Genomic DNA, 25,523 nt, shown 5'->3' on the forward strand with positions numbered 1-25,523 from the left:
CCTGTGCCCCTCCCCCTGCTTGTGCTTTCTCACACTCTCTCTCTCTTTCTGTCAAATAAATAAATAAATAAATAAATAAATAAATAAATAAATATTTTGAAACTACGAATTCTAACAGTTCATGGTGGGCAATTAGAGGCACTTCCTTTTATTACAGCAGGTGGCAGAATAACACAGGGTTTGGTTTCTCTTACCAGCGCTGCCTTCCTGGCAGCTCAAACCAGGCTCAAAAACCAAAACAAAACAAAAGGAAAAAAAAAAAAAAAAAACTGGAAATCAGACAACCAAGTAGGGGCCTTGGCTCCAGGTGCACCTCACAGTCCAGCGGGGGGATCCTCAAGCTCAGGTGCCCAGGGGTCCTGGGCGTTCTACTGCTGAACTCCCAAGGCAGTCAGGGCATAAAGTGTTTCTGCTTGTCTGTCTCTTTACCTTGCCTTTTCCTTCCCACCACTGCGCCTACTCAGTCACAAATGCCTTGCCTCAGAGGACCTTGCTCTGAGGCTTAACGGCTATGGGGTCCTCCACATGCAGCCCACTCACCCCTCTCCACTTCCACACTCTCTGCCAGAGGAGTCATAGTCATTGCCACCACTGCAGAAGCCAGGGCAACAGGCCCCAGCATTGCTGCCAGGGCTATGTTCTCCATGGGTCCCAATCTGCATCCTTTCAGATGTAAACATGAGTGGATCTCTTCAGCATCTGAGTAGACTGTGCAGAAGAACCTTGTTGGGTTTTGGATGTCCTACTAGTTTTAAACTGAAGGGGAGAGACAAATGGAGGGCCTCAGGCTGCCATGATGTTGACCTCACTCCTCCCAATAATGATGATTTTAATCATTCTTTCTGGAATTACATGGGCAGTTTGTCCATTTGTTTCAAAAGATTACTCTTATTTGTTTGGATAATTCATATCACATCCATACCTTCCTTTTCTCTACATTTCAAAGGAAATATGCCCATAGCCCATCCAAAAGTAGTCCAGTGTCATAAAGCCACAAGGTATATGGAAGGGAGAGAAAATATCTCAGATAATATATTAATATATAGAGTACTTAAAATATATACAAAGATCTTGAGGACTATACTTATGACTTTATTGTTGGAGTGGACCATTTTAATAAATCTGAAAAATTCTCCACTACCCTTTTCCACATACTGTGAACAGTACAGTGCCGTCCTCCAAGATACAGTTCAGTTTAGATGTTCATGTCAGTCAGTGTCAGGTCAGGAGGAGAAATCACATTAGTCATTTTAACAGGGAAAATTTGATATAAAGAAATATTATCTATCAAAAGATGTTTAACTGGAACACCTGGGTGGCTCAATGGTTGAGCATCTGCTTTTGGCTCAGGTCATGATCCCAGGGTCCTGGGATCAAGTCCCACATCGGGCTCCTTGAAGGGAGCCTGCTTCTCCCTCTGCCTATGTCTCTCTGTGTGTCTCTCATGAATAAATAAATAAAATCCTTTTTTTAAAAAAAAAGGTGTTTAATTATGAAGGAGATAAAAGAAAACTCTAAGGAAACCAGAAATAGGAGATATAGGAAGCAGAATCTATTTCTAGGGCTGAAGGCATTTGGAAGAGAACAAGACTGAGATTCTCTTTATTGGAGAAGGTGGAACCAAGGACTGCAGGAAGGGAAAGAAGTTCATCAACATGCCACAGGCCAAGACTGCTGGGCAGGAAAACTTCCATTAGAGAACTAGCAAGATTCCCCAGGAAGCAGCCATCTAGAATAGAGCCTGCCCCAATGCCATACTCATTCACCAAAAGGTGAGAGAAGCTATATTTTCTCCAGGCCACTGGTAGCAGCATCTTAGGATCAAGGGAAAAAGCACCAGAACAAGAAGATTTTTCCTCTGCTGTCTAGCTGTGTTCCCTCTGGTGCACTGTACTGACAAAGGCTAACATTCTTCCAAATGGCAAGAAGGAAACTATAATGGGATCTTGCTTCAGGATCAACAAGTAGGGCAAATACAGAGTAGATAGGACAACCCCAAGGCAATGAATTGATAATGGACACAATCCACACCTTTAGTTACTCAGCTTCCATGTACACCAGTTTACCCACATTGGAACTTCTATTGGAACAACATTGGAACAACACAACTATACCTTTTCACCCATCTACAAAGCTACACTAAGTGAAGAAGTTCTCACTCTTCCCCCAAAATGAAACAGACAGGCAGTCTCAGTCACTGAGTCCAACAGTGTTTCTATTTATTCCTTAAGTTCAGCCACAATTACATAGAATATATTTTAAATATAACCACTGACAACTTGAAGAAAATCACAAGGATAAGAAGAAAAGAGGTAGAAAATAGATAATAAGTACAAATAAACACATCTATGTGACAAGAAGGAGAAAATATGAAAAGCTACTACAGTCCTTTTTCTGTTATTGATCACAGGCAGGAACTGATAGCTGTGACTTCCTTCTTCCATTTCCAATTCTGTGTCTTCTCATCTCTCCCAGAACCACAGCAGGTCAGCGTTCTCTATCTGTGGAGGGAACATACCTTCATGTCTGAAGGTCTGAGTCCTCATTAGTCTGGCTTCCTTTTATTTATTGTGGTTTTCTATCATCCTTTACCATTGGATTTGGAAGATCCTGGAACTGTGCTCATGATCAAAGCTTTCTGCAATGCAATTCACCTGGATCCTGAAAACCCTCTTCTTCATTAACATCTTTATTCTGGTAGCAATTCTGTTCCTTCTAACTGGAGCTGACACACAAGGAGAACCCACATCCTTCTCCTTAATTCACTGAATTAATACAGCACTAGTATTTCAAAACATAGATATTTACCAAGGTTTGATAGGGTAAGTACATTTCGTCCATCCCAGAATAGGAAGTATATACAGTAGAATATTAGACTCCACTCCTTGTAAAAGTCCATCAGCCTTTCAATTCTCCAGAAATTGTTGCATGGCCAACATCTCTGGTAAGAGTGCACATTTCCCAAAATAGAGATGATGAGCCACCCAGAGCCTCTGAGTTCATCTGCACAACTCAAGCTAGACATAGTAAACACCACTTAATTCTGCATTCATTCACCATCATTCTCATTTCATATACAAACAATATAAAGACTCCATGAAATAATTTAATTTCATTACCAAAAGAAAATGAATTCCAATAGCAAAATTCAGCCTACCCCAAACCAGCTCAAACAGTCAGTATTTATCTTCTAATACCTCAGCATTAAGGCATGAACTGACTATTCTCATAACCACAACCCAGCAGTCTAGTCTACATCCAGAGCAGGAGGGTAAGACACCAGGTCATCCAGGACTAACCTCGGAGATTATTGCCCCAGGGAGTCTGCAGCTTCAGGAAGAACCACCATGAGGAGTCTGAGACAGTGTTGGGGCTCTATGGAAACATAGCCTCAGGGCTACAGGAGAGTAATGGAGATTCAGCCCCTGGGAGAGCACCATCAACACCAGACCCTGAGCTGAACCCCTCCTCTGAGAGGCTCATAGGTTCCTCCAAAGAAGAAGGGGGATTGTTAAGGGGCACAGGAGTCTCTGCAGGCCCACTCACTATGGAGCAGATGGTCAGGAACACATCTTCTGAACTCAACCTGAAGTATGGAAACAGAGTCCCAGAGGATGAAGCTAGAGAGAAGGAGAAAATGTGGGAGCCATCAGTCATGTTATAAAAGGAGACCTCACCTTCTTCACCTTCTTTGAGGTCCAGAAAAATCCCTATCCTGTGAGGAAACTGCCTAAGGGATAGCTGAGTCCCAGAGCGGTCACAGGCACAGAGACTTTTTCCATACTTCCCCACAGCCCAGAATCCCTTTTCTGGAAGCTCTTTGTACCACCCCTCCCTATTCACATCTCCCCTACAAACCCCGAGAGCCCACTCCCCTCTGCTTCTTTTGCTAATCTCCACCTCCCAGAAACAGCATCCTGATGTTATAGCCCCACAGCCCAAGACGCTTGGAACACCGCTTTCTTCTCCGATCTCACATGTGTCCTTCCAGGTCACACTAGTCTTTTCATCAGAAACAGCAAGGTTGGGATGTGCAGACTCTGGATCCAGAGTGACAGACACTGTAAAGAGAGTTGCCAATCATGCCAGATCTTTCCCTGTTCCATAACAAGAGCACACAACCACCACCACCGCTACCACCCTAGACACCTAGCTGCATGCAGGGATGGATAAGCCTCATGAAATTAGAGCCTTGTGACTCAACTCTCTGAGCAGAAGTAACTCTACTGATCTGGGGGTTGGATATGTCACAGGGCACTTGAGGACCAGATTGTACTCTAAGGACTGAAGGGTATCTCTTTAGCATCCAACATTCAGCCACATCCATCAATTCCAGCTAATGTGACTTTCAATGCCCCAACCCCCACCACCATCAATGATGATGCCAGCATCTGTACCAACACAGCAAACAGAAAAAGATGTCAACAGCCATGGGGGTAGCAGTAAGAGCACCCGAAAAGAACTTAAAGTAACTCACAGGCCTGGAACATCTTCTTCCGCCAATCTACAAGAAAACCACATTTCCCAAATGTGAACCACAAATCAGAGATTTGAAGAGACTGTATATATCAGTGTCAATAACTAATCTTCTGAAATACACCAATGGAAGAGTTACAGGGAAAATCTTTTGGAAACATTCATCTGATGAATTCATTTCTTTTTCATACACACACACACACACACACACACACACACACACACACCCCTATCTGCTTCAGCCTTCCCATGAAAGCAAAGCCATAAAGCTTAACACCATTGAGAGATTGGATAATGACCTGAACAAAAGGTTCTATTTCCAGATTTCACTATCGAATTATGCTTTCTCAATCCCTGGCCACACATCCATCCTGAAAGCTAGGTTTTCTTGAAAAAGAATTGAGGGGATCAAAATTTCTGAGGCCTCCATTTATTTATCAAGAAGCAATTGAACTGAATTTGTAGGTTGACCTGAAGCCATGGTGGAAACAACACAACATGGCGGAACTGCACTTGAGGGATGACTATAAGCCATGGGTGAGGAGAACTCAGGATACACCTTTAGAGAAATCTTGCCCAGTCAACTCAGGATACACCTTTAGAGAAATCTTGCCCAGTCAAAGGGTAATGGAGAGGTTTCAAGGAAGAGAGAGAGAAAAGTTCAAAGCAGGAAAAACATACATCTAGTGAGAGGACAGACACTAGTGAATTCTCTACCCCTTTTCATGGAGTATTGGGAGAAAAACATCCCTATATGGGGAAACCAAAAATGTTGGGTCTAGTTATCTGCTTCCCCCTATAATCACCCAAAAAGATCAAAAGCATCAGGAGACACCCAATGTGGTCAATCCACAAATATGGCCATGTCCTAAGTCCCAGAAAGTACAAATATGTTATGGCAGAGAGAAGCTATAGATGTGATTAAGGACTTCAGGGGCACCTGGGTGGCTCGGTTGGTTAAGTGTCTGCCTTCAGCTCAGGTTATGATCCCAGGGTTCTGGGATAGAGCCCCTGAGGAGGGCCTCCTTCTCAGTGGGAGTCTGTTGCTTGTCCTTCTCTCTGTTCCTCCTCTCTGTGCTCTCTCTTACACTCTGTTCTCTCTCTTTAGCTCTCTTTAGCTCTCTCTCTCTCTCTCAAATAAATAAATAAATAAAATATATTTTTAAAAGATTAAGGAATTTCAAATGGGGTCAGGGAGGGGGCAACAATAATGCCCCCAAACACCTAGATGGAACCCAAACCCAAGTATCCTAAGGACCAGGTCAAGCTACCCTCTGCAGACTGAGGACATGGACTGAAGAAGAGAGAACACGGGGATCTCCTCCCACAGTGACTCAGGGCCACATAAACTCCAACTTTCATATTCTCTCTTGAGAAGAAGAAAAGAAGCTAACTGATCAAAGCAAAATTTATATATGTCATAAGACCCTGAAAAGTCTGCAGTGGGAGAGCTGTTACTTCCAACAGGGCAGATTCCAGAACAAAATTAGAACACTTATAAATATAAGAATAGGATATCTTCTTGAATATTTAGTGCAAATAGTGACTACTATTCTCACCTATACAAATTTACTCAAATAAAGGCTATGTCTAGCTCTATTGATTTGCTTACAGAAACAAGATCACATAAAATGGGCTGATCATGCGACCCTTTGAGGAAAGGGAACTTTAATTTACTTGTTCTTCACCAAGACAGCAGTTGACACCCAATTATACATTTCCATGTGACAACAGACATAGATTAGCAAAGAAGAGAAAACAAGAGGAGAAGGAAGGAGAGTTGGCATTTCATTCTGAGACTCTACAATGTATCCAGAGCTATGCTATACACTTCATTACCTTAAGTGCATTCCTCACTTCATTTCCACAGCAAGACTTACAATTCTAAATTATTTTTCCAATTTTGTGAATAATATGGGATCAGACATTAATTCACTTCACACTATGATCCCATCAATATGAAAATGCTGATTCTACTGTAAAGGTGTCTGTCCTGACAAAATACAAAGGTATATAAGGTATACTTTAAAACACATGTATTTCAATCCAGCAGAGAAGGAGGAAATGCTAAAAGAAGACTATTTGATCCTCGTTTTTAATAAATAAATCCCAAGAATCAGTGATGCTGTCTGAGGAGCTTTCATCACACATCTGCTCCGCAGGCCTCCTTCACCCTTGGCTCCCCCTTCTCTCTCACAATAATTACCCCTGATTGTGAGCAAAACAGCTGGAACAAAAAAGCACATGTTACATGAGTTCAAACAGCCCAGATTCTCAACTCACTCCAGTGCTAAATGGTGATATGAATAACCTTTCATTGCTTTAGCATCCCCTGGACCACACTCCCGTCCCAGTGCTGCTGGAAGGTTGAGTTGTCTCATTATCCAAAGCAAACACAGTTAAATGATTACTTCAAAACAGGTTAAAATAAATACATCTTTTCAGAAATCTCTCGAACACCTGCCAGGAGTTTATTACTTTTAATGCACCCAAATAACTTGCACACCCTTTGTGTACCTCCTACTCAAATCTTCAAGGCTGTGGTTTGTGGTCTCTCTTCCACCACTCTGAGCCACCCAAAATCTCTCCAAGAGGAATCACAGGCTCTCTATTTTCTTTCTCAGCTCCTCCTCTCTTCCCAACCAACCTTTCCTTCCCTAATTTGCTCCCAACTTTTCTCTGATAAACAATTTTCACTCCTCTAAGTTCCTCCTCTTGCAATCTTCACACATTGCCCCAATAAACCCAGCCAGTATCAAGCCCATCAGATAAATCCAGATTCTCCTAAAAGGAGATATAATGGTTGTGAACAATTATAAGGTCCTGTTCTTCCAAAAAAATTAATTTCTTGCCTCTGTTCCACAAGCATATACATAGCATTTTGTATATAATTGCAGATAGCTCACAAACTCACTAGCAGGAGTCCATAAATACCCTGGTGGCCCTGGATCTTAGATTCAGAACAACTGACCTAAAATACTTCTGGAGCAACTGGGTGGCTCAGTTGGTTAAGCATCTGATTTGACTTTGGCTCAGGTCATGATCTCAGGGTCATGAGATTGAGCCCCACCTCAGGCTCCTTACTGAGCAAGAGTCTGCTTAGGATTCTATCTCTATCTCTCTATCTCTCTCGCTTACTCTCTCTCTCTCTCTCTCTCAACCTACCCCCACCCCGTTAAGTCAATCAATCAATCAATCAACTACTTCCACAACAACCAAGGAGGTTTGGAGGAAGAAATATCTACCTTGGACAAGGAGTCAGACCATGAGGAAGCAAAATGAAGACTACCAATCCTAGAGGACTAGCAAAAAAAGAGAAAAACCAAAACTAGATCCAGAAAAAGTAGGAAATTCAGGGTAAAATGGATTCAGAACCAAGGATCACCTTAGGAAGACCTGAGTCCTAAGCAGGCATGCATGATTTCTGAAATCTTCTAGAGACAGGTATTTCTGATCTACAGTCATTATCATTTTCCAATTGTCCTTATAAATAACCACTGTGTTTTCATTGCACCAACAAAAGTATCAGTTGAACAAGGTGTGTTCAGAGGGTGTTGCTAACCCTAACACTGATCTGAGAAGAATGGGTCAGAATAGAGGCAGATCTGTGTTCCCAAGGACAGTCCCTACAGTCTTCAGAAGGAGACCACAAACGTGACAAAGAGAACAGGGACACCAAAACTGTCCTGTTATGGGGTCCACTGACAGAAAGGGGACAAAGTTGAGGTTGGGGAGGTAAGGTCACAGGAAACTGAGTCACTTACCTGCATACAGCTGTGCTTTTCTCCAGGCTGAAAGGGAACACAGCCAGGTGAGACCTCAGCCAGAACAAGTCAGTTCAGCATTGCTCTACTGGCCCTTGCCTCCCCTCTGTGCTACAGGTGACACTAGCTGCAGAGTGGTGCAGAGTGGGGAAAGGCTGGAGAGATGAACTCTTGCCACATGCTGACAGCAGAGTGTTGTGGGAAATTCCCTGGACCACAGGTCAAGAAGTCTAGTTCCACCTCTGTCTGCTGCTGCTATGTGACCTTACCAAGCCATTTAGTGTCCTGTGCCTTAAAACCACAAAAGTTTTTATTCTATCTGCTTTCACTTTTTCTTTGAGGGATGCCTGGGTAGCTCAGCAGTTGAGCGTCTGCCTAGCTCAGATGTGATTCTGGAGTCCTGGGATCGAGTCCCACATCGGGCTCCCCTCGGGGAGCCTGCTTCTCCATCTGCCTATGTCTCAGCCTCTCTTTCTGTGTCTCTCATGAATAAATAAATAAAATATTTTTAAAAAATAAAATATTTTAGAGAATAAAATATACATTATTCCATAATTGTAAGAAATCATTATTGCATCCAACGTTTTCCAGCAAAGAGATATATGGGAAATAACACAAAAGGGGAGATGAATTAAGGACAGGATACTAGGTGAACTCCAGGATAAAAGCGACGAAACTTTCTCAAAAAATACATCACTATTCTGGAGCATTGGCAGCTCATCTTATCACATTCCATCAATCATCTACCCAATCCTCTACCCATTATTTTTAGATTAGCACCTCTAGAAACTGGAGAAAAAAAGGCTCTCCTTGATAGTGGAGGGGTCACTCCTAAACTTAATGACCCATTTATTCCTATAGTTTCTTTAATAAAATCTCAGAGCATCCAGGCCAACTGAGAACTAGCTGCATCGAAGCCTGAAATGCTAGCAATGTGACAGGTAGATCAGCATTGGAATAAACCCAAGATGCACAACAGACTCCAGGAAGCACCATCACCCCCAGGTTCCCTAGCACTGGGTGGGAAGCAGAGGCCCAGATTAGGAAAGCCCATGGAGCAGGTTCTGCCTCCCACCAGCTTCCACTTCTGCCCCAGGGAAGGGTCCACATGTCTGTGCCTGAAACAAGGAGAGGGGACACCTTGGCTTAGGTGACAGGTGACCCAAGGACATCTGGACAGTTACTTACCAGACAGGTAAACAGATTTCCTCCAGTCTGAAAGGCAACACAGGAAACAAGTGAGCTGAGAACCAGAATGTCTCCTACAAAGGGGACACAAATACTTTTGAGAAAAGAATAGAACCTACCAAGATCTGCTTGGAGTTCTCCTGAAAGAGAGTGAAAAATAATCATGAACTCTCATCCCTAAGAATAGGAAAGATTGCACCTGGCGAACCCATAAATGAACATCTTAGTATCCTAGCAGTTATAGTTCCAGTTCCATCGAGTCGCCACAGCTCCAGCTGTCATCTCTGGACCTCCTCAGCTACCTGCTCCAGGCCAAAGACTCTGCTGCTTGGCTTATCCTCCACATCAACTGCCACAACGGTCTACATTGGTGCCTGTCCTGCCTTACCTCTGTCCTTCAGCACCTTCTCCTTTGTCTGCTGGTCCTCCTCCTTGTCCCTGTGCAGTTTCTCCCGTTCCTGCCTCTCCTGCTGCTTTGCAGTATGTTCTCTCTTAGTGTAGTAGGCAGCCCCAAAGATTAGGAGTGTCAGCACGGTCAGGGTCACCATGAAAGCTGGCTTCCAGGGAGAAGTCTGGGGGAAGAAGGGCTCTGGGCCCAGCCAGACACCCCATCATGGGTATGGCCCAGGACAGCTCAGCCCAGCACACCCAGAGACCTCCCCTGCCAATCCCCTCCTGCCCTCCTGGGAGCAGGAAGTAGCACTGACCTGGAATGAAAATGGCCATCACCTTCTCCTGGCCCAGGATGGGGTTGAGGACCGAGCAGGTCACGTTCCCTGAGGAGCTGTCCCTCACCACCAGAGCAGCCTCCACACTGTACAGTCCTTCAGCATCTTGGGCATATGTCTCAGAGAACATCAGGAACTTCTCCCCACTGAGGGCTCGCCACTGCACCTGGGGTTTTGGGAACCACCCTGAGGCCATGCACATCACTCGGATTCCATCCTCCTCTGGCCCTTGGATGCGCACTTGAGGAGCAGAACCCACACCTGTGAGAGAGAAGCTGGAGAGCACAGAGAGGCCAACCAGAGCCTGGGGATGCCAGCAGAGCATTTCTGTGCCCAACTCCAGAGGTAGCATTGCATTCTAGGGGCTCTATGAGGAGTGGTCCCTGCAGGGAGCAAAGCAGTAGCTCTGCTTCAGGAAACAGAAGGAAAGACCACGGGGACCTGCAGCAGCCACAGAGGGTAAAGCTCTTCTCCCCAGCCATGAGAGTGGGAGAGTGGGAAGTCCATCACCCAGAGTAACACAATAAGGAATTTGGTCCTATATTCCATCCTTCTCTGCTCTTCTCCCCTCACACACTCTCCAGGGCATCTGCCTGCACACCCACTGCCCCTTGGTAAAATCACTTCCACCACTGACAACCCTATCTACTTCCTGATCTCCCACCCTAATATCCACATCCCTGGGGTTAGCTCTGCTATGATTCCTCACAGATGCTTCAAATTCAAATCCTGAACTGATTTGTATTTGTCCCCCTCTGTGATAGGCTGATGATGAAAATATCCCCAATCCTTCAGACTTCTTTACATCCAGCTCGTCCTCTGCCACATATTGTTAGTGCCTTCACACTCTGCTGCTGGGCTCCTTCATGTGACTTGACTCAGCCACTGAGAGTTCAGAGAATGTGGCTCCAGCAGAGGTTGGAAACTGCTTGTGACATCGCCTTGCCCTCTGCTATGGGAGGTAGGTGCTCAGGCTAGCACAGCCTTTCAAGCTGAAGCTGTCCTAGATCAGCCAACAGCCAGCTGAACAACACCTATGTGAGCAAACCCAGCCAAGTTCCACTGTCAGGACAAAATATATTAAAATTAAGAGGCTTACTGTCCCGGTTTAAAATAAGGAAAGAGGGCAGCCTGAGTGGCTCAGCGATTTAGCGCCACCTTCAGCCCAGGGCGTGATCCTGAAGACCCAGGATTGAGTCCCACATCAGGCTCCCTGCATGGAGCCTGCTTCTCCCTCTGCCTGTGTCTCTGCCTCTCTCTCTCTCTGTCTCTCGTGAATAAGTAAATAAAATCTTTTAAAAAATAAAATAAGGAAAGAGAGCCCCTTTCCATCCTTTTTCTTACAGCATTTACTATAGGAAACTTGTTATATATAATATATATATATATATATATAATATATATATATATAAAGGAAACTTGTAATTGTGGGTGCTTTCTCCCCTCTTTGAAATGTATGTAAGTCCTTTGTGACAACTAGATAGGCCTTAGGCCAGCTCTGTGATCCAGGGATGTCTTTCTCAAGGACCTGGGAGCCCTCTCTTTGAACTGTTAACACCAAAGAAAACGCAACCCTCTCCCCGCTTCCTGTGCCAGGGTAGGAGCCTAACTTCAGTGGGCACCAAGATCCAAGTGTAAAAACATGTCCTCTCATAAAGATGGAGGAATGTGTAAAAAACAAACTAATTTAACTTTTGTTTGTCTGGGAAGCTCTTCATCTCTCCTTCTATTGGTTTGCTGAATAGACTGAATGATACACTTGCTGGATAGAATATTCTTGGCTGCAGGTTTTTTCTTTTCACACTTAGAATACATCATGCCAGTCCTTTCTGGCCAGTAAAGTTTCTGTTGAAAATTCCACTGAGTAACATGTGGAAATGTTGAATCACTATATTGCACATCTGATGAATATAACACTATATGTTAACTACACTGGAATTAAATTTCTTTAAACAAATTTTAAGATGGGGCAACTGGGTGGCTCAGTGATTGAGTATCTGCTTTCAGCTCAGGTCGTGATCCTGGGATCCTGAGATTGAGTCTCCGCTTCTCCCTCTGCCTGTGTCTCTGCCTCTCTCTCTCTCTCTCTCTCTCTCTCTCTCTGTCATGAATAAATAAATAAAATATTTTTAAAATATTTTAAGATAGGGATCCCTAGGTGGCGCAGCGGTTTGGCGCCTGCCTTTGGCCTAGGGCGCGATCCTGGAGACCCAGGATCGAATCCCACATCGGGCTCCCGGTGCATGGAGCCTGCTTCTCCCTCTGCCTATGTCTCTGCCTCTCTCTCTCTCTGTGACTATCATAAATAAATAAAAAAAAAATTTAAAAAAAAATATTTTAAGATAGGCTAATTTCTTTTTCCTCAGGATAAAGCTGATTAGTTAACATAGATGATTACCCCAATTTCCAAGTAATTATAGGGTGTATCATCTGTGACAAATGGTGCTGTCAAGTCTACTTATTTGAGAGATAGGAATTGTTCATCCTGAGAACATGTATGTAATGTAATGATTGTGTCTGCATGGCTATGGAAAAGAGTGAGATTTCTTCTGTCATTTCAATATCTTGGTCGGTACTCATGATGAACCTCACATACTGGTTAATGTTAATTCAATAATAAAGCTGTTTTCTTTCCCTTATATCTTTGTGAAAAATATTTCTGGGTTGAGAGATTTTGTTTTTAATTAAATTTCCCATATATTACCAAAGATGTACCAGTAAGTCCAGTTAAGATTAGCCAAATGCAGCTAAGATGTGCTGAACTCCTTTAACACCCAGATTAAATAAATGGTTGTTGCTATATGCCACTGAGCTTTCCATGCGTGTATTACACAGCATTGTTACAGAAATCAGCAACTAACACATAATTACCAATATTTCTGTGCCAGAAATTTTAAGATGGGGCACCTGGGTGCCCCAAATTGCCCCCTCAAAAAAACCCTGGGTTTCTCTGCCATCCCTTCCTCCCACCCCACAAACCCTCTGCATCTCCCAAATCTACTCATTCAGTTGTTTCTACTTTCCAAGGGATCCTTGGGTGGCTCAGTGGTTGAGCATCTGCCTTCGGCCCAGGGCATGATCCTGGAGTCCTGGGATCGAATCCCACATCGGGCTCCCTGCATGGACCCTGCTTATCCCTCCGCCTGTGTCTCTACCTCTCTCTGTCTCTGTGTCTCTCATGAAAAAATAAAATAAAAATCTTAAAAAAAAAGAAAGCTTTACTTTCCAAATCTCTCTGTTGCCAGATCCCACCTTTCCCACCCCACTTCGTTTACGTGAATTCAGGCAGCCAACCTATCTACCCTGTAAGTACATGTTCTGCTCCAGTCTTGTTCACCTTCCATATACCTTCCCTTACAGCTGTCAAATAAACCTCCCCACATACACACCTCCCTAAATCACTCTGCTTATAATTTCCTCAGTTCTGTATCCAAACTCCATGGCACAGCAAACAAAGCCTCCAATAGTCTGGCATTGCCCTCACACACATAAAATCCCTCTCCACTTCTTCCCTAATCATATCACCTACATCCATCACGGCAGACACGCTCCAACCCTAGGACTATTTGAAGAATTCCTCATAAACAAGATCACCCTGCTCTTTGTGCCCCTCACGGAGTTCATCAACCAAAAGGGCTCTTTAGAACACTGTCTGCTTCACTCAAGTATCTGCTCAAGTGTGTATTCCTCATGAATTTTTCCTGATCAATCCTTTCTCTGCACCCATGGACCAGGAACACCTCTATATTCCAGGATTGTCACCTCTCACCACCCTCCCACTCAACTCTCTCACCAGCCAGGGGGGCTCCCTGTGTGCACAGATGCAACAGCCACACTCCTACCTCAGGTGTCTCACATGGTTGTTCCTCTGCTTGGAATTCTTGCCTACAGATATCCACTTGGCTGAATCCCCACTTCCCACCACCTAACATCCTCTATATCCCATCTGTCTACCTATTTATTCACTTTAGAATATAAATTCTACAGGGCAGAGATCTTTATTTGTTATACTTTTGTATCCAAGTACCCAGAACAGTAACCCCCACATACTAGGGGTTCTACATATTTGTCCCAAAAAAATGAATGAGTGAAAGACTCTCCTTTCCCTCATCTGTAAAATGAGGGCCTGTTTGCTGGACCATGAGGTTGCTCACAACTCAAATACTGCAAGACTCTAAATATAGATCAACCACACACCTGCCACCATCAGCTCCAAATTGGCCTCTTCATAGAAGTTTCCTTTCCTGAATAAGCAGGTATATAGTCCATTGTCAAAAGCCTGGACCTTGTGGATACGCATGGCAGCCTCCCCCTGAGTGAGGAAGTCTTTTACCAGTGAGGTCCGCCCTGCGTACTGGGCCAATTGCTCCTCTCTCTGCTCCTGCTGGTTTTGATAGATGAACGCTGCTTCTGAGAACTTAGAGCGGAACCACCGTAGCTCCATGTTCTCCATATCCATGGCCGGGGACAAATGACACGGCAGCATGACATCCCCACCCAGCATGGCCACAATGGGGTCTGAGGGGCCAATCACCACGAACTCCTCTGTGGACACAGAATAGGAGTGAGAGAGTGGGAGAGACATAGGGTGGGGGCAGGGATCACACACTATCAGGTGGGAGCCCAGGCAGGCAAGGGTAAGTGTCAGGTGAGAGGCCCTGACCTGAGGGACTCAGCTGTGAACACTCTGAATCAGGGCAAGAGCCTCTTACCACAACTCTGAGACCAGAAATGACGTCAAAGAGACTCCCTTAGCAGCCTATGCTCCTGGGTCCAGGCCCTTCCATGAAGGACTCTAACTCAATGGTTCTAACCTTCCACAAGCATCACAATCACCAGGAAGGCTTGTGAAACACAGATTGCTGGGCTTTACCCTCAGAACTTCTGGTTCAGTAGGTCTGGGGTAGGACCCAGAATGTGCACTTCTGAGGAGATGGTGGGGATGCTGGTATTGATGTGCCAGGGACCACACTCTAAAAACCATAGTTCTAACCTGGCTCTAGACTGAAAACTGACCAAAGAGCACACCTGTGGCATAGGTGGGATCCCTATGTTCATTTGGCCACACTCAGGAACTTCCCCATACCTGCTCCTTAGTCTATTATTTGTCCCCATTTCTTTGTCTTCTGTTTAATTCCATGTGCACTAAAAACTAGAGCCCATGGCTACTTCCATTAAGACCTACCCTCACTCACAGGACACAAATCACTACCTGTTACAAAGGTAGGTTCACTTCACTGCCACCACCACTCCTCACAGGCCTTGGTCTTTTGATACCTACGGCTATGTCATGACACAATACTTCTACAGAAAGAGTCCTGTTGGACTTCTGAAGAGTGAATTCTTACCTCTGTGCTACTCAACCTTGGCTGAGTCACCATATGTCTTTCAGGGGGGATGACAGTGACTATCTCTCCCAGACCACATGTGTGTGACTCTTTTAACTTGTAAGCAAAACCAAATCCCTCCTCTGCTGAAAGCCCTGCAATGCCTCTCAGGTTCCCCACGTGACCCACAAGCCCAATAATGATGACCCCCAGTGATCTCTGACCCCCGATTCCTGCTTCTCTCCCTCTTGATCATTTGGCTCCAGCCAACACTTGCTTCCTTAGCTACTTGAACACAGGATATTACCAGCTTTGCTCTGGCTGCTCCCCACTGTGGAGACACTCTTTCCATAGGATCCAGACAGGCCAGTACCCCACCTCCTCCCTGTCTTTTTTCCCATCTCACTGCCTACACTAGCCACCTTAGGAAACACTAGCAGTTGAAGGATCACCAGAATCTCTCTAGTCAGGGCCTCCACCAATAGCCATCTGTCCTGATGGAGACATCAGCAAGGCTCCCGGAGACTCTCACCCACCTGAGGGAGGGGAGACACAGGCAGGGGGAGGGCACACACTCACCTGCAGACCCCGCAAAGGGCAACTGGAAGAGGAGAAGCAGGGAGGGGAGATGGGAGAGCAAAGAGTGCCTGCAGCGATCCTCCATTTCCTCAGAACTGGGGAGACACAGGAAGGAGGCAGGTGAACACCTAAAGAGACGAGGCAGGGCCAGCCCACAGCTCTGGGCCTCAGAGCAGACACAGGGCTCAGGGCTGGCAACAGTTCCCAGCAGAAGCAGAGCCTTTCCTACTGCTCATTATGCTCATGGGGTGGGGACCCCCACAACCCTGATAACATAAAGCCTTCCCATCCTCGTGGAAAGCTTTCATAGCCTGCTCTGCCCACAGGACCAAAGCCTTCCCTCCTCAGCACAGGGGCCTCCTCCATTAGTCACAGGCCACCACAGAGGCCCAGGGACACAGGGCCCAGACTGAGGGCTCCCCAGGAAGGACACACCAACTCCTGTGTGCTGTTCTGCTGCCCTCTAATTGTGACCAGGGATTCACTGAGAAGCATGGCATCAGATTGCATCCTCCTCCAGGACACTGTGGCTTCCAGCACACGTACCCTGTCCTGGGGTCCTGTGTTTGCTGAGTTCACCTGAATTTCACCTCCTGCCTCCCCCAGCCCTTTGCTGCTATGGACCAAGGACCTGGCCTTCTACACAGCCAGTGCTCAGTCAATTCCCCACCAAAAGTTAATTCTCATCTTCTCATTGTTATCCAGCACCACCACCCTCAGTGCCACCATATTCTCAGTCTCCTCCTCACAGCCAGCTTCTCCCAGTTTTCCTCTTCTTGGCCACAGATGTCTTCAGAACCCACTCACCTGCTTGAAAACCTGGAACTTCCGGAGCATCTCTAATTCAGTACTGTGAGATCAGAGCAGACCCCAAATCTACTCTGAGTTTGCACCTGCAGTTCACTGCTTGAGCCCTAAACCCTGCTTCCAGATCCAACACTGGTGCCACATGTTCCTCTTATCTGAAAGGCAGGTGGTTCCCAGGAGAGTAGAGAAGCAGAACCTGGCACAGGTTGCAGGGGTCTGTCTCAAAACAGAGACCTGGGGCACTGGGCACCCCCAGACAGAAGAATCCACCCAGCTCTGCCTCCTTTCACCATTTGAAAGTGAAAGCGTGCACAAAAAGTCATCTCAGCGGACTCTGCCCTGCACTCTGGATGGTGACCTTGGTAATCAGGAAGGAAATAACATGATCAAAGCCACAGAAACAGGGCAGGAACAGGTATATCAATTATCCTGCAGGGGGACACACAGGCACAGACTTAGCAACCATTTGTTGAACAACTGCTCCTCTCCAGGTTGGCTAGTTTCTAGACCAGAAGCAGGAGTGTGTGACACAGACAAGACTCATATCTAGCCCTTTGCTTGGAGCTCTCTGGACTGGTTGTTCACCAGCAAAAATATTCTATGTCAGTTAGTGAATCCTATCTGGCAAGAGTGTTTGAAAAGCCACCAGTGTAGCTGCTTCGCTTTTCTTCACCGGGAAATGAATCAGGTACTCCCCACAGCCTGGCCACAGAGGGGTTAACACTGGGTATCAGGATCTTCCAGGACCAGCTCCAGGACATGGGGCCTGCCCCTGCTGAGTGGACAGTGCCCTGTGGCTTGTTAGTACTTTACCGTCACATGTGGTCTGGGTACATCATTCATCCCCCTCCCTGCCAGGCCACACTTTGCTCTAGGAAAGGTGGATTCTATGGTCTCTGAAGGAAAATCATGGAGCACTATGGCCTTCTCTCCAGCCCCTTCTTTCCTGGTTCCCCATCTCGTAACAAATCCCTGGGTTCACCCAGTTATCTGACAGAAAGTGGAGCGTCATTCCACTACACACTCCACTTTCCAACCCAGTCTACTTCCAATGTACCAGAAAGTTCAAGACTCCTCAAATCTATATCCATGGCCAGCTCCTAGCTCCACACTCAAGGATGGTATCCCTGCTGCTCCATGGGTGTCCCTTGACCACCTCCAGCCTTACCCTCTCAACTTCATTTTCCTTCCAAGATCATGATCCTCTAACAACAACTTACATCAACTCTCCTCATCCCTTCCAGGGATCCCCCAGCTAAACCTCTAGTCTGTGGCTCCCAGGCCCTGACTTCCTTCCAACCTCATTCCATTGTTCCTAGTTCTCCCTCACTGGCCTGGGTGAGTTGCTCCAGTTCATGGAGCTTTCCCAGCCTTGGGTCTTCTCACAAGTCACTGAATGTTCCTTCTCACTCTCTCTCTCTCTCTCTCTCTCTCTCTCTCTCAACCCCCAAACTCCTCACCCTTCTAGTCTCACTTGAAATGACCTTCCTCAGAGGGGCATTCGCCAACATGCTCAGCCTCATATGTGCCCCATACACATGCTTGCTGGGTTTGAGTGGCACCCTGTTCTCCACAGCCCTGACATGAGTTCTTCTGTGGAATGTCTGTGGCATCCACAAAGGGAGGCACTATGTGCCCTATTCACGTATCCAACATGTAGCAAACACTCAAGAAACTTTGCTGGAGCTCATTTGCAGAGGAGTCACTTCAGCAGCACATTGGCTATTCAGCCCTGTCCAAATTGGAAAAACATTTCAGTCCTCTGAGAAACACGAAGACTATTAACTGTGACCTAAATCTGTCACCCCCTGTGTGGCTACAACTCCACATCTTCTCTCTTTTTTTCTTCCTACCTCATCACTGAACATCACCAGGACAGAAACTCAGACTCAACCACCTTCATTTGCTCTGCTCCCTCAAGCCTGCCCAGTACTTGAGTGTTCATGTGTGAAGTGACTGGTGTTAAGACACTAGTTTGGGCTAAAACTTCCCTGGCCCCACTGCTGCCAGCCTGCTGTCATTATTATCTTCCTTCTATAGGTGAGGAAATCAGATTTCTCAGATCCACAACCACATACCCAGCGAAGTCTCTCCCAGCCTATGGTCACTCTTGATAGTTCTGAATGATCTGCTATCATTTTCATGAAGCAAGGGCTGATGGACCCATTGATGCATAGGAGTGATTGAGTTCTGCCTGGATGTCTGGTCTGAGATATTAAAACTCTAGGCAGGGGTGCCTGGGTGACTCAGTCCATTAAGCTTCTGACTCAACTCAGGTCATGATCTCAGGGTCCTGGGATCAAGCTCCCTGTGGGACTCCTCACTGGGCACTGAGTCTCTTATTCCTCCTCTCCATCTACCTGTCCCTGTATGTCCCTCCTTCCATGCTTGCTCTCTCTCTCTGTCTCTCTCAAATAAGTAAACAAATAAAATGTTTTCAAATTTAAAAATTAAATAAAAAATAAAACTGTGGGCAAACCCTGGACATCTGGATATACCTGAACACATCCCATGCTGTCATCCCCATAGGTCCATTTCTGCTAATATTCACTTAGACATGGGAATATTGGAAAAATCCACCTTAATTGAAAATTAGCAAATGAACAAGGACCAATATTAGGCTCCAGGCCCACCCCCGCTGTCCCCGCTTTTCCCTGCCCAATGGGGAGACTCCTCAAGGCTTGAGAAACATTAGGGGAATTTTGTGAAAAGTCAGAGGGAAGAAAACCAAATTTTATTGAGTACCTACTAACTGCCAGGGACTGGGCTACACAAGCCATACTTATGACACTTCATTCTCACACATGCAGACAGAGAAGGCAGACAAGAGCTCTGCCATCCACTAATCTTTCATCCAGGAACTTCCTAGAGGAGGCAGGGCTGGAGCTACAGGGACACTGACCCCCACACCCCAGTCCTCAAGCCCAGCCCAGCCCTCAGCTCCAACACACACAACTCAGGGTGAAAGAGGAGCAGGAAGGGGACCTTAGACTCAGCAAAGGCCCAGGATGATATGACCAGAAAGCTTATCTCCCCTGAATGCAACCCTTGGATCCCATGATGGGGGGGGGGGGGGGGGGAGGAATGACAAAGCACAGGGAAGGTTTTCCTGAAGGACACTGGATGGACACCTGGAGACACTACAGGAAGGTCACCAAACACCAAACACCAACGTCACTGCCCTCCCCCAGCTCATCAGGCTGTCTGTCAGGATATTTATCGACAGACACTGTTCCCTGGCCACAAATGATTTTTCTTGCTCAAAATATAAATTTCCCTGATGCTAATCAGGTTAATATTATACTTTCTACTCTAACAGCCATGTATTACCTCTTATCGTTAGTTGCTAGAGTGCTTCTGAAAGAGTTTCACATGAATACTTAAGCCATAAACAACGGCTAATATAAAAATAATTATAATTTTAGGGGCACCTGGGTGGCTCAGTCAGTTAAGTGTCCGACTCTTAATTTCGGTGCAGGTCAAAATATATCAGGGTCCTGGGATTGAGGCCCACATTGACTCTCTGGATCAGGGCGAAATATGCTTGAGATTCTCTCTCTACCTCTCCTTCTGCCCACACACACACACACACACACACACACACACATTCATACGCAGTTGTCGCTCACTCTCTAAAATAAATAAATATATTTTTTTAAATTGCCATTTTAAAATGTGACATTTGAAAAAACAAAAAAAGGGATCCCTGGGTGGCACAGCGGTTTAGCACCTGCCTTTGGCCCAGGGTGCAATCCTGGAGACCCGGGATCGAATCCCACGTCGGGCTCCCGGTGCATGGAGCCTGCTTCTCCCTCTGCCTGTGTCTCTGACTCTCTCTCTCTCTCTCTCTCTCTCTCTCTCTCTCTGTGTGTGTGTGTGACTGTCATTAATAAATTAAAAAAATAAAATGTGACATTTGGTGGAAAGGATTAAGCCCCATTTTTAGAAATTTAAAATCTGAATTTATTTTGACACCATTATGATAAAGGTTCATGGTCCATCTTCTACGACAAGGAAAAGTTTTAAGAAGCATTTTCTGCTTGTTTGCTATCTGGAAAAAAATGAAAATAACAGGAAACACACACACACATACGCACATGCACATACACACACTCAAGGTGATAGTTTCTGTGTGGACTTTAAAATTTTTCCTTCCTCCTCTAACCAGCTGACCCTGGCTGGTGGGCTGAGCTCTGCCCTGAGAGCTGCCGAGGACAAACCACGTGCTCCGTGGGGATGATCACTGTCCTCTGAATCTGCACATCTATCCTTCTGGAGAGCACAGCCCCTCCCAGCAGAGGCTGTCATCTCATAACTGAAATATCCAGTCAAATGTGCCTCAGAAAATTCCTCGGCCTTACACACTCTCAGGAATGGAGCCTGGCCAGGCCCACCCAAAGGTCAGCTGCAAAGCCCACCTGACCAGAGGCACCTGTCCCAGCACCCTGTGATTGTACAAGCCATGCTACTTCCAAAGTCTGAGATTCCAGGGGACATGAGGAGGCGTCACTGCCACCAAAGCTCTGAGTTCTATGAAAGCAAAAGAGTGAGATCAGGAAGAAAGATACTCTTATATAGAAATTTTAATAAATTTGATTACACTCATCAATTAGTAAAAGATAAAAAAGAAATTAAAAGGTAAGGAGGCTGAATGGAAGATGGTGTAAGAATGGAAAGTGCAGGAAAAAAAGAATGGAAAGAATAGGAAGGACTAAGGGAGGGAAGGAATGAAGAAAAGGAAGAAGTAGCTCCTCCTTGCTTTCAGCCCTGATATATCTGGGGACAAGACACCTGAATGGACATCGGTCTGCCCAGAGTGTCTCAAGCCAGTTCCCCAGTCCCTGTGATGTCAGTGAATGATTTGCAGGGAGCAAGTGCATGTACTGTCACCTAGGCGACTGGCTAAGTGACCCGGGAAAAACTTACTCTCCCAATCCCATGCAGGTCAGGCCCATCTGTGGTCAAGGGTAAAGCAGACAAGTCCTGGTGGGAGGATGTGAGTGCCAAGTTATGAGGAAGGGGCTGGAGGCCTGGCATTTTGGCCTCTGACCATGAAAGAATAAGAGGAGAGAGGCCTGGGGCAGAAAAGGCAGGAGAGGCCCTGACCAACCCTGAAAGGCTGATTCTAACAGTGCCCCACACCCTGTTCCTCCATGTCAAGGAGACTTGTCTCCTCAGACTTGCCTCCTGAGCTGTATGCTGAAATCCTGAGGCCAGGCCCCTGCTCTCTGCTGACCTTCACCAAATACTCAGGCCCACCATTTACCAAGGGCCACTTCACTCTAAACATGGGGTACATTATTTCAGTAAATGATTTACAAAATCCTCAGAGGAAAGCCTTTCCTCATCTTAAAGTTGACAGACAGAAGCTGAACAAGAGAAGGGCACCTGCCCAGGGTCATATGGTGGTGTGGCCAAACCCTACAGGAGCCAGGTCCACCCCAGAGCTCAGCCAGGCTCTAATGAGATGGCACCAAACTGGGGGCATGGGCCCAGAAATCCTCTCTAGAGCCGCGGGTCTGACCACCCTGAAGCAGCAGCCTGGGAGGCTACCACTAGGGAGTGCTGTGAGGGGACAGTCACCCTGAGGCCCTGCAGGGTCTCCCCGGTTCTATTGGCCTCTGCCGCCCCCGCCTGGCTGGCGCGCACAGCTCTGAAGGAGGGCTTCCCTGGGGGAGGTCAGAGGGAGGGAATGCGTTGTGCAGACAAGGATTCTAGAAATGTGGATGGAGCACAGGAAACCAGACCCAAAAGACCGCCCTCTACAGGATTCCTGACTAGAGGACATGCAAAACCAACCTCTGCTGGCAGAAGTCAGATGAGGGATTCCCGGCACTGAGGGCGAAGTTAGGACAGGAAGGGACATCAAAGGGGGGGGAGGAGGGGGCTTGATTCATATACTTGTCCACTCACTGAAGTTCACTTATTCGTTTTATTTACTTTAATTAAATATTATTCATTTTTAAGAACAAAACAATTTCCACAGGAAAGTGCTTCTGCATCCAACCAAGTCCCTAGGCACTGTGCTAGGGATCCCACGTGCTCCCCGTGCTCCCCGTGCTCCCCGTTCTCACCTTTCCCTTGAAGTCTGATAGGGTGAGGATGACCCCTTCACAGGCACCCACCCACACACAGACACACACACACACCACTGTACCCTGTCTTTGCAAAAGGCCCACACTGCCAGACCTTGGCTCTGCCATTTCCCCCAAACCAAAAGCTGTCTTCTTTCCCTGCCCCCTCCCCTTTCACCACTCACTGTGCCCCTAGTGAAAGGTTATAGGACGTAACCTCTACACTCACTTGTTCAGGGCATTTACTGACAGCCTGCTGCATGCATCTGGGCAAGACAAAGAAAGTCTCTCACCCCGGACAGTCTCACAGCCTGGGACCTGACAGGACACATGGTGAAGAGGAGAAAACCCAAAGTGATGTGAGCAAAAAGCACAGACCCTCAGATACACTGAAGGTGAGATACACTGAAGGGAGGCCTGGGCAGAGCTGCTGGAGAAGTGCCCCCGGTTTCCAGCATCAGCTCCCCTGGGGAAACTGCACATTCCCTGGAACAAAGCTGGAAATGGTTGGTCCAAGCCTGACATTTCTGAGAGGATGTCTTCCTTGCTTTGGAGACGCTGATTCAGAGCCAAAACCAGAGGTTCAGGTAGAGGGAGGAGGTAAAGGCTGAACCTGAGAAGGTGGGCGAAGGAAATGAAGCAGAGGATTCGGCCCCACAGACTGTGGTGAGAAAGTGAACACTTCAAGGGAGGAGAGAGTGTCCCCCACCTCATGGACACTCAGTCCTTCTCCAACCCACCTGAGGGCCAGAGTGACAAGAAGAGAAGTGGAGGGACCCTCGGAGGGAGAAGAATTCCCTGGAATTCAGTCACAGAGTTAGAAAGAAGGGGTGATTCATCAGAGGGGGGGAGGGCAACAGCAGGGGCTTCTGAGGCAAGGGGAGCCTTTGTCCCCCTCCCAGCCATGAAGGGATGGAAAGGAGGGGCCCAGACTGGGTAGGGTGTGCAGGGAGGGGGAATACCCCACCTACACTCCTTCTACCAAAGCCTCCCTCTAGTGCCTCCCACTGGCCAAACTCAGCAAGAAGCTACAAGCTGGTCCCCTGTGCCCTCCCTTCCCTACCTGTGATCAATCCATAAAGGTCAGTCTCCCCAGGTAGAGAGCAGGGCAGGGAAGAGGGGGGGCAGACAGGGAGTAACACAACAAAGGACAAAGGGACCCAGGGGGAGAAGATAATAGGAGGACCCCCAACCCTGATCCATCTCTACCACAAGCACCTTCCCAGCTCACCCAACTATTGCTTCTGCCAGATGACAACCCTCCCCTCAACAAAGATGAGGACACCAGTGACAACCTAGTGACAAGCTCATTGAATGGGGAATCCCAGTGCACGTATAGGTGGGAGAGGTAGGAGGCCCACCAAGAGGCTCTGGAGTGGACAAAACACAGCTTTCAATGCCTCCAGGCCCAAAGCCATAGCCCAGACCATCCTGTGGGGCCAGTGGAGCCCCTGCCACCACTTCTCCTCCACTCCCTGAGCTGAACCTCCCAGGAACAGGCGACCTCCTCAGCTGGGAAGGTTGGGGTCTCCCAGCAGGCAATAAAACAGCCCTGAGGTCTGTGTTCTATATAGGTTTACACCCAGGAGCCTTCCCCAGGGACAGCCCCCATCGCTTCTGCCACCACTGAGACCAAGACCACTCCCGTTAGTTCACACTCAAGAGGTAGATATTGTTAGGGAACTTTGCATAGGAAATACAAAAGGGAACAAATGCAATAAGGAAGCAGAAAAGCAGGGTTTTCCCAATGTGAGGTTCTCAGAAAACCAGTGACAGCCCAGGAACCAAGCACCATACCTATGATCACCCTCAGGCTAGCCAGAACCACCTCCTCTCCCCAAATCTCTCCCCCCAGTGAGCTCTGGGCTGTTCCCCATGTCCCTGTTTCACCCTGCAGGTGTCTCTCCATCTCCTCAGGACTTTCTGTCCCACCTGCCTGCTCTGGGAAGCCCAGAGCCTCAGCCCCTGATCCCAGCTCCCCCTTAGCCACCTTGCCCTTCTGCTCCCACCTACACTATTCTCCTGCACCACCCTTGCCCTCACTGCCACCCACACAGACTAGCTCCTATGGGCAAGACCCATCCTCCATTTCCATTGACCAAGACTCCAAGCCTTTTCCTGCCAGTCAGTTCTGCTCAGTCCTTCCTCAAACTACTCACTGCCATCAGGTGTCAGAGAGACCAAAAGCAGCATGGGAAACTTTGAGTTCACACCACAGGGTTCAAGTTGCCCACCGACCCTGCTCATCTTTTCCCACTCTATCCCCTCTACCTCTAAATTGATACCTTCTCTTTGGCTAAAAGCGCAGGCGGACAGAAGGAGTGGGTCCCAGTAATTGTGATTGGCTGTCCCTTCTCAAGGCAACCTGGCTCTCCCTGGCCCTGGGCTTTCCCATTTGCTTCCCTCATTGCAGGGTAAGGGTCCTGTCCTGCCCTGGAACTGCACCCAGCACATGTACACAGCTCCTCTTTCAGAGTGCCAGGCATGGCCACTGGCTTCTGAAGAGGTCTGCTGGGCACGAGCCACACCTGCACCTCCCAGGAGACTGGGGTCAGCCTGCTCCTCCCCCCCAAAGCCAAT

General features: G+C 47.0%; 1 protein-coding gene across 4 annotated transcripts in view; it reads right to left on the minus strand.

The window, feature by feature from the left end:
* Window positions 1–2,188: 2,188 nt before the first annotated feature.
* LOC144317734 (butyrophilin subfamily 1 member A1-like) overlaps window positions 2,189–25,523 on the minus strand; it is a 59,533-nt gene continuing 36,198 nt past the window's right edge. Inside the window, exons 5-14 of one of the 4 annotated variants that reach the window (XM_077904556.1) lie at window positions 16,063–16,157; window positions 14,354–14,701; window positions 10,136–10,417; window positions 9,817–10,017; window positions 9,548–9,568; window positions 9,429–9,455; window positions 8,241–8,267; window positions 4,478–4,504; window positions 3,978–4,061; window positions 2,189–3,620 (exon numbers count right to left, since the gene is read on the minus strand). In XM_077904556.1, coding sequence (XP_077760682.1) covers window positions 3,376–3,620; window positions 3,978–4,061; window positions 4,478–4,504; window positions 8,241–8,267; window positions 9,429–9,455; window positions 9,548–9,568; window positions 9,817–10,017; window positions 10,136–10,417; window positions 14,354–14,701; window positions 16,063–16,147 — 1,347 coding nt within the window. In that variant the 5' untranslated portion in view covers window positions 16,148–16,157 and the 3' untranslated portion in view covers window positions 2,189–3,375. Of the gene's footprint in view, window positions 4,062–4,477; window positions 4,505–8,240; window positions 8,268–9,428; window positions 9,456–9,547; window positions 9,569–9,816; window positions 10,018–10,135; window positions 10,418–14,353; window positions 14,702–16,062; window positions 16,158–16,869; window positions 17,249–25,523 lie in introns of those variants that run through there. The other 3 variants (XM_077904554.1, XM_077904555.1, XM_077904557.1) reach the window with 3 other exon arrangements.

The sequence above is a fragment of the Canis aureus genome, chromosome 7 (genome assembly GCF_053574225.1).
Source record: "Canis aureus isolate CA01 chromosome 7, VMU_Caureus_v.1.0, whole genome shotgun sequence".
In the NCBI taxonomy this organism is placed as follows: Eukaryota; Metazoa; Chordata; class Mammalia; order Carnivora; family Canidae; genus Canis; species Canis aureus.